The sequence below is a fragment of the Neoarius graeffei genome, chromosome 12 (assembly GCF_027579695.1).
Source record: "Neoarius graeffei isolate fNeoGra1 chromosome 12, fNeoGra1.pri, whole genome shotgun sequence".
NCBI lineage: Eukaryota > Metazoa > Chordata > Actinopteri > Siluriformes > Ariidae > Neoarius > Neoarius graeffei.
Window position 1 is genome coordinate 17,756,999 of NC_083580.1, and position 9,770 is coordinate 17,766,768.

The following is a 9,770-nucleotide window of genomic DNA, read 5'->3' on the forward strand; positions in this document are numbered from 1 at the left end:
TTATTATACTTTATATACACTGCAAAACCCGATAAGGTCACTGAGCTCAAAAATTTTATTGAAACCGATTACGTAAAAATTTTTGAGGTAAGTAACTTAAATTTTTTAAGGTAAGATTTCTTAAAAATTACAATGAAGTGTAACTATAGTGTAATTTTTAAGAAATCTTACCTTAAAAAATTTAAGTTACTTACCTCAAAAATTTTTACGTAATCGGTTTCAATAAAATTTTTGAGCTCAGTGACCTTATCGGGTTTTGCAGTGTAACTTTATATATACGTTATATAACTTTCTTACACTCACATGCTTAGAAAAGGTTCCAGAAGGTCTTGGAAAGAGCTGGACCTTGACCAGAGGTGGTCCATTGCATTAAAAAAAAAAAAACAGTCTGGAGAGACAACTCACAGAAAGTGCATTTGTTTTTGCTGTAAGGACGTCATTCATGATGCTCAACACCCTCTCACACTCATCAGTGGAAACAGCAATAGTCCTGAAAGCTTTTAGTAGAGGCTCTAACGTATGGAATCAATTTTGTGCCAAATCCTTCTATTAACAAAACCCATGGACACTTTCATTTCTTTCCACTTTGAGCACTTCACACAAGCGGATTGCCTGAGCATCCCCATACTGTATATCTAACTTTTCTTTAGGCCAACTACCAGTATCTAGGACTTTCACGTCATGCATAACCTTTTTATCATGGTCATGTGATGCATTTTCTCTGATGCTCACATGGGAAGAGATTGCACGTCATGTCATGATGTCTCATGTTGTCTACCTGCATGTATTTCTGCAAGTCTGCCGTTCACATGCATGGGAACACCTATGAAAGTGTTTTCTTCCAGAGCTGCACAAGCTGTAGTCACATGTGAGCCAGGAATGGAAACCATGAACTCAAAAACTCAAGTAACTCGAGTTAGAAACTCTTGCTTCTGGCAATGTCATCTCTCTTTTTTGGAGTTGCCGAGAGAGGTCACTAAGCTCTGTGAGCGCATCATACATCAGTCCCACATTGCTGGCAAATGCTGCAGATGTGAGCACATCATCAAGCCCTTTATATTTTGCTCTGTCTCTGGAATCTCTGCTCATGTCATTTGCTGCTTTGGAAAAGTGATCATGAAGGACTCTGTAATTTTGCCAGACAGCTCTAATACTCCATATAGCTAGCTTGGAAAGATAATCACTGAACAGAGGAGGTGGTCTGAGACAGTCCCGTCGCGAGATCTCAGTCTTAATGGGGGCTTATGAAATCCACAAGGGGGGCACCACTATTATTAGGTTATTTTTGAACACTGTTCGGGCAGCCCTAATCCCGCACAGTAATCATCATCATTTTTAACTGATAATTGTGTTGAATATGTAGTGTGTCCCTGTACTCCAATAATAATAATAATAATAATAATAATAATAATTATTATTATTATTATTATTATTATTATTTTCCTTGTTTTTTCTTATTTGTAGCTTTTTTAAAAATAAAATATATATAAAAATCATAATATAATAAAATAATATATTTAAGAAAATATATATATATATATGTTTAAAAAAACAAAAAAACACTTAGACAGTATATTCAGGGTTAGGGTTGGGGCATTGTACAGTTTTATTTAAAATTTGTTTTATTTAATGCTCATCTCTTTACACAATCAGCAGCTTTACAATTAATATTTTGATCCCTGGCGTGAAGATGGCGAGATCTTGATCCATTCATCAATGCGGAATATTTTAAGCTAAGGTTTTCGGTAGGTTTCAAATAAAAAGACTTCTACATTGTCATTGTAAAACATTTCTCTGTGAAAGGTAGAATTTGTGTGAATTCGAATCACAGACTTCCGATTTGATTAGGTTTTATTTAATAGAACAATTAATGAATTTAAGGCCACGTGGCCCTAAATTCTCCGCTATTTTTTCCTGCTTCACCATGACCCAATACAAGATACTACGTCATGCATCACATGGTGGGCTTTCCCCGTTCGCACAAGGCATTGTGGGATACAAATTAGAAACAGGAGAGGGATATGGAGGACATGAGTGTGCAAATGAAATGTGAAAGACCGACTACAGTAACGGAAAGTGAGAAGAAAAAACGTTATGTTATATATGAAGGAAATGAAACGCAGGATCAAACTAATAAATATCGGCGGTCAGCGAGCACCTCGGTGTGATCAGCTGTTCGTTTAGCGACAGAATGATGAAACTGTCAGTGCACGGTCAAAGAAACCTGTAGATGGCAGTAATGCAACACTGTGGATGTCAGCTGATGTGAAACCCAAAAGAAGAAGAAGGTAAACCTGCGCGTGCGCACACGGACTTCCTCTGTCTGCTTGACTGCGCGAAGTGAGTGATTTCATGCACATTATTTGCTTTAATCCCCTCAAATTAAATAACTTCCCAGCCACAGAATGGCCTGTTTTTTTTTTTTTAGATATTACAGAAATAGGGCGGCACGGTGGTGTAGTGGTTAGCGCTGTCGCCTCACAGCAAGAAGGTCCAGGTTCGAGCCCCGTGGCTGGCGAGGGCCTTTCTGTGTGGAGTTTGCATGTTCTCCCCGTGTCCGCGTGGGTTTCCTCCGGGTGCTCCAGTTTCCCCCACAGTCCAAAGACATACAGGTTAGGTTAACTGGTGACTCTAAATTGACCGTAGGTGTGAATGGGAGTGTGAATGGTTGTCTGTGTCTATTTGTCAGCCCTGTGATGATCTGGCAACTTGTCCAGGGTGTACCCCGCCTTTCACCTGTAGTCAGCTGGGATAGGCTCCAGCTTGCCTGCGACCCTGTAGAACAGGATAAAGCAGCTACAGATAATGAGATGAGATGAGATAAATCTGTGTTGTCCAGACACCACAAATGAGCTGCTGCAGTCAACTGAGCCTGGATGCATTGGAGAAAATGGTATTTATGTGTGTGCATGTGTGTGTGAAAGAGAGAAACTTGGAAGACAGATTTATTTGATCATAGTCTTGTGAAATGGGATGTCATCTGGGGTTTTGAATGTTGTAATATAATAGCATAGCTTAGAATTTGTGTCTCTAAAGGAGAGATATGTGAATGAGAAATGATATCCATCCATTATCCATAACTGCTTATCCCGTGCAGGGTCACGGGCAAGCTGGAGCCTATCCAACCTATCGTATGGTTTACGATATTGCATGGTTGTCAAGACAACGTAACGTTACACGTTGGAGGCGTAAAACTTCCGCACTAGCGAGCGACTGTGACAATTTGTAAACAAACATGGCTGCCAAGTTTGCGTTGTTAAATACGGATGATTTTGAGAGAAATTTGAAAGAGAAAAACGCGTTAAACACCCGAAAGGAATGTATAATGATAATAATAATCCATCCATCCATTATCTCTAGCCGCTTTATCCTGTTCTACAGGGTCGCAGGCAAGCTGGAGCCTATCCCAGCTGACTACGGGCGAAAGGCGGGGTACACCCTGGACAAGTCGCCAGGTCATCACAGGGCTGACACATAGACACAGACAACCATTCACACGCACATTCACACCTACGGTCAATTTAGTGTCACCAGTTAACCTAACCTGCATGTCTTTGGACTGTGGGGGAAACCGGAGCACCCGGAGGAAACCCACGCGGACACGGGGAGAACATGCAAACTCCACACAGAAAGGCCCTCGCCAGCCACTGGGCTCGAACCCGGACCTTCTTGCTGTGAGGCAACAGCGCTAACCACTACACCACCGTGCCGCCCTATTTTTATTAAACTGCTGATAAATTTTACTAGTGGTATTTAATCATCGGTTGACACATACCTCATTTTCCTGAGCCATTATGGGTGTTGATGATGATAATAATAACAACTTAATAATAAGGAGACAGAAACTGAAGTGAAGTACAGACCTTTAAAAAGAGCAGTGCAAAAATCACAAATAAAGATATCATAATGTTTGAATGTGTGTGGGTGATAATATTTCTTCTAAAGTTAGGTATAACCTCGTCAACCTGTCTATGCCAGTCTCCCTTAAACAATACAAGCCCCAGGAAAATGTGACTTAGCCCTTGGTCTTTTCACGAGCTAGAAATACCTCTGTTCAGACCTCTCTCACGTCTGAGTTACGTCAAACACACAGTAAAAGTATTTCGGCCTCAGTTCAGTGAAATGCGACAAATGGGTTCTACTGATTCAGGAGATCAGCAAGATACGTTGGTGCGAAACCATTCAGAACTTAAAAGGGACACTCCAGCGGATTTAATCTTAAACTTATGTTCAGTAAAAGTATTTGTGGATTTCAACAGTCAAACATTCAGTGTCCCAATTTTTTTAGAATTGGGGTTGTATTTAATGGAAGGTTTTTGGAAGGAGTCTCCAGTGTCAGTGCTTTATTACAGTCAGGTGTGTACTTTTCCTGACATTTGAGATTTTCAAACATTCGATTTCCAGCACAAAATTAAATGTAACTGAAATTTTTTGTGTATGTCAAGAAAGAAAGCAGCATATTACATAAAGAGACACTTTTTAGATTAAAAAAAAAGAAGGCTGCTGGGTTTTGCTGCAAAAATAAGAAGCAATGTGATAGTCAAAGTCTCCACAAAAACTGAGTCTGGTTCTATAAGAGAGTGAACAGTGTTGTGGTGCTTGAGATTGATCTTGATGATCCGGTTTTTATGACCGTTTCAGGCTCCTGAGAAAACTCTTGTGCTCATGATCTACTGGAGAAGTTATTCTCAGATTTGTCAAGGCATTATTTGAAGAATATTCCCGAAGCCTCATCAATCACAAACAGTCAAACAGTGTCGGTGAGGTTGTGTCTGTCTGAAGTAGAGCAGTTCATGTTAAAACCCCTGGAACAGCTGGACCTTTGTTCTTTATCGAACTCGGACATTTACAACTTAATCTCCTGAACAGAATGAGGTTTTCACTCTGTGGCTCCGTTAAAGTTCCCTCGTTCATGCAGATAAACCACAATCCGTTATTACTGTTCTTCTCAGTTAATACTTAAGGTTTGAACACTCGAGTGAACAAATTGACAGTTTACGTTGAAGTTTCTTTATGAATTTTATTTAAAATGACAAACAAATCTATGAGCACTTGATAAGATTTGCAACATTGGGTGGAGTGTTTAATAATTCTTCCTCTTATTCATCTTTCTTTTCTTGTTCTTGTCATTGAAGAGCATCTTGATGGTTTCCTGGAAGAGAAGTGCAGAAGTCAGAAACGACTTCTGAATGTTTTTGATCTCTGTGTAAACTGTGATGTGACGATACATTTAAATACGAATCGAATACAAAATATTGTTGTGTATCTCATAAGTGAATATCAGTTTTTATGAAAGATCCTCACCGGCTTGAGACCAGCTTCCCTCGCCTTCAGGACAGCGTCCATTTTGTTCACCTACACACACGCACACGCACGAGGAATGAGGGATTGGTGGGTGGGGTTAAATTTTTTTAAGAGTCAGATATGAAACTCTTGGTATAGTGCTTGAGTGTGTATATTGAGGTATTTCACCTGACGTCACAGGGTCACGTGACGCCCCGGTGTGCGCCATTTTGAAGGTCAAGCTAGCTAATGTCAACAACATAGTAGCTAGTATGTTACTGTAGCAATGTTTACGTTCAGTCATTTGGATGACTGTTACAACCTTTCAGTCTCAAGTTTTTCCTTTACTGTATTTACTAGTTTACTGTAATTATGATCCGGCAGCTATTTACACTGGATCCAGTGTAAATAGCTGCCGGAGCGCGCTCTGGCTTGCTCCCCCTCAAATTAAGCAGCGTGCTCCGGCTTGCTCCCGGAGTGCTCCGGCCGAGGTTCCGGAGCGCGCTCCGGCTTGCTCCCCCTCAAATTAAGCAGCACGCTCCGGCTTGCTCCCGGAGTGCTCCAGCCGAGGTTCCGGAGCGCGCTCCGGCAGCTATTTACACTGGATCTGGTGTAAATAGCTGCCGGATCATAATTACAGTAAACTAGTAAATACAGTAAAGGAAAAACTTGAGACTGAAAGGTTTTAACAGTCATCCAAATGACTGAACGTAAACATTGCTACAGTAACATACTAGCTACTATGTTGTTGACATTAGCTACTGCTAACAGCTAGCTGCTAGTACACTGCTACAACACAGACACCGACCCTAATAATACAGTTCTTGGTCATTGCCTGGTAACAGCAAATTTATAACGGGCCATGTCTCAACAGACTAAGAAGTTATTTCAATGACATTTAATAACATTTTGTTTATCCTGGGGACCGAAAGTAAATGAAAATGTGAACAAACCTTAGCTGTAATAAGATGGCGACCACCGGCTCCAGGGACGACCCACTGATGTAGGCATGTTACCCAGCCTGACACAAAATATTTGTAGGCATCCAAACTCTTATACGCTTTCAGATCAATACCTGTGTATGGCGATGGGTTTTTAACGACACAGGTATACAGATCATGTGGGCCGAAGTCAGGTAAAGACGAGGGCTTCGTGTACTTCCGTACGTCAGTGAACAATCCTGGTGGAAGCAGGTAAACGTCGTTCTCTAAGCCTGCTAACCTCAATTTTTGAAAATACCTCTCCCTCTGCTCGCCCTGTAAATGCCCTACGTCGCTGGATAGTGAAGGTGTTTTCTGCATCTCGCTCCTTTTTCTTTTATGTTTTTCATTTGTCGCCTTCCTCGCATTCAAACTGATTCGAGCCGTGACGTCCAAAATGGCAGCCTAACGATGCATCACATGACTTGGTCACGTGGGTGAAAAACCTCAATTGGTCCAGTTGGTGTATCGTGTGTGCACTCACTCTGGCATGCAGGAGCTCAGGATCTCCAATCATATTCATGATTTCATAGTTGTTCTCGCTCTCCACAAGCATCCAGGTGATTTTATTAGCCAGGTTTGGGTGGATTTTCTGAACAAGGGGTAACATGGAATCATCTGCACAGAGAGAGAGAGAGAGAGAGAGAGAGAATACAATTAGAGTGAATGGTCCCAGCCATCCGGTTAGAGAACATGGGCGGGGCTCAGGCTCCAGACTCTTTCTACGCTCTATTACTGAGTAACAAAAGCAAGACGAGTTGAAAGCAGGTGCTTGTCGAAGTTTTCAGTCTCGACAAGGAAACACCGCAAACCGTAACGGGGAAGAAAAACACAGTGGATTAAAAGCTGAGCTGCAGAGCAGGAGTGTGTATGAGCCAGATGGATGTGTGTGTTTGGGTGTGTATGAGTGTGAAACTCACATGCCATCTTGACTTGTTCATGTACCGGAGACGACTCGAGCATGTAGATCGTCAGCCGTTTTCCAGCTGGTGGGTATGTGGACACATCCTGGACACACAGGAAATTATTATTATTAATAATAATAATAATAATAATAATATTATTATTATTCATTACTCATGTTTTGTTCTTACCGTTGTGTCCTTGTTCGGCTGAACTTCTCCCACAGGTGCCACAGCTGTAGAAGGCGCTGCATCAGTCGTGGCTGGAAGATCTTTTACTGGAACCAGAACCACAACTGGAGTACCGTTTACAGCTGGAGCTGTCTCAACAGCTGGCATGCTTTCCACAGACGACTCTCTTTGAACAGCTTGGGCACTTTCTTTAGGTGGGACTCTGGCTACAGCTGGAGATTTTTTGGTGCCACCGGTCTACACACACACACACACACACACACACACACACACACACACGTTAACACACTTTATTTCATCAGAATCACAGGTGGCAGTTAGCGATGCTATCCAGCTAGCAGGAGCCTCTTGTGGTAATTTGGGAGAACATTTTAATGTGTACCTCAGGAATGGTGTTCGGGATGGAGCAGGGAGGCAGCACAGGTTGGTGGATGTTCAGTGCAGCGTTTGGCTCCACGCTCGCCACCCTCTGCTGAGGGGCAAGGGAAGTCTGGTGTTCCTGCTTCCTCTGAGTCACGCTCAAGTACACTGGATTCCCGTCGTTCATCACCTCCTTGTCCTTCAGACCCTGGAGCCGAGAAGGCAGAGTCAGCATCCCGTGTGTGTGTGTGTGTGTGTGTGTGTGTGTGTGTGTGTGTGTGTGTGTGTGTGTGTGTTTTTACCTGCTCAGACTTCTGCCTGAGTTGAGCTTGTCTCTCTTCTTTAGTTCGTGCTCGGCTCACGTGCACCCGTCTACCGTTCAGCACCCTTCCGTTCATCACAGCCACAGCCTGCACACATACACACCATTACCCAGAGGTTCTCCTGCTGTAAGGAAACTTTCTACAAGGACATACAGGAATACACTTGGCTGCAGTGTACACTCACCCTCTGTGCATCCTCGTGCCTCGCAAACCTCACAAAGCCGAAGCCTCTGGACTTCCCGCTCTCACCCTTCACTACGTGAACACTCAGCACAGATCCTGAACACACCGACAATTTTACGTCTCAGTCTGAACTCTAGAATACGTTCCTAGTCTTTATTTCCTGATCAAATGCAGAACTCGTTATGTTTATGTGAATGTGTCAACGTCGTCACACTCTCTGTTAGCGATCCTCACCGAACTTGCTGAAGACGGTGTTCAGCTGCTTATTGTTCACATCTTCACCCAGGTTTTTGATGTAAATTTTGGTGAACAGTTGAGACCAGGGGTCTGCCTCAGCCTCGTGCTGCTCGCTGACCTTAACGTGTTCAATGAAACTGTAACACAACAGAGACAGGGCTCTTGATCTAAACCCTGCTGTTTGATGTTATGTCTACGCCAACAAAATTACAACTTCCTGTTGACTGAAATACCTTCAGAAGACCAAACACAACCTCTGTATCAACAACTTAAGGATTTTACTAAACATCAAGCACAAAAAAAAAAAAATGGAAAAAGAGCCCTGACATTTGAACCCAGGCTGGTAAAAATCTACTCATTAATACGCAGCTTACACTTGACGGTCGTTCAGCAGTTTTCCATCCAGCTTCTCTATCGCCAAATCCGCTGCGTCAGCAGACTGGTAGTGGACGTAGGCGTACCCTTTTGAGCTCTTCTCATCACCTACAACCTTCAGGAGAGACACATCATGTCAACACACAGAATTTACATCAAACTGAGCTAATACAGGACTTTAAAACGTGTTAAAATCATTCTAATCCTGCTACACAGATTCTATTCAGATCTGAACAGTTCAAAGCCCGAACCTTGCACGACAGGACCGTCCCGAAAATGGACAAAAGGTCAAACAGGGACATGCTGTCAATGGACTTATCCAAGTTCCTGATGATGAGGTTTCCAATGCCGGTGTTCTTTGCGGGTGGCTCCCTCTGAGACCACGTCATCTGTATGGGCCGCCCCATCAGGAGCTCAGAGTCAAAGCTTTCCAGCGCTCGCTCGGCTGAGGGGACGAAAATAAGTTACAGCTCAATCATTTCAACCAAAGAAAGAAAGAAGCATCATAGTTGTCTATTATACTATGTATATATAGTCCGATTCAAAAGTATTGGCACCCTTGGAAAAGATAGGTCAGGAAGGCTATGAAAATTTTTACTATTTATTCGACGCCAAAAAAAAAACCTGTTATAAAAAAGATTTTTATATCATTTTGTGTCTTGTAAAGGCACATATTTGACCTTATCCATGAAACAAAGCAGCAAAATAAAACAAATGAGACATGTATCCTTAAGCAGGCTATAAACTGGTATTAAAATGCAGAAACAGTGTAGTGAACAGCGTTCTCCTGTCTTCTTTATGGTTTGTACTCCATTACCATCGGCTCGATACAGAAAATTGACGTAAGCGTAGCCGCATGAGGAGCCAGTCTTCCTGTCCCTGCAGAGATGGATGGAGTGAACGGGTCCTGCAGCACTCAACATCTCCTCCAGCAT

General features: G+C 42.5%; 1 protein-coding gene across 1 annotated transcript; it reads right to left on the reverse strand.

Annotated features, from left to right (window-relative positions):
* Positions 1-5,064: 5,064 nt before the first annotated feature.
* Positions 5,065-9,770, reverse strand: LOC132895786 (polyadenylate-binding protein 4-like). The gene is made up of 12 exons (XM_060936618.1): positions 9,653-9,770; positions 9,087-9,280; positions 8,835-8,950; positions 8,458-8,597; positions 8,225-8,319; positions 8,020-8,127; positions 7,740-7,925; positions 7,358-7,594; positions 7,184-7,271; positions 6,748-6,881; positions 5,305-5,355; positions 5,065-5,152 (listed from the first exon to the last, which is right to left on the reverse strand). The coding sequence occupies exons 1-12, from the start codon at positions 9,768-9,770 to the stop codon at positions 5,084-5,086; spliced, it is 1,536 nt and encodes a 511-aa protein (XP_060792601.1). The 3' UTR covers positions 5,065-5,083.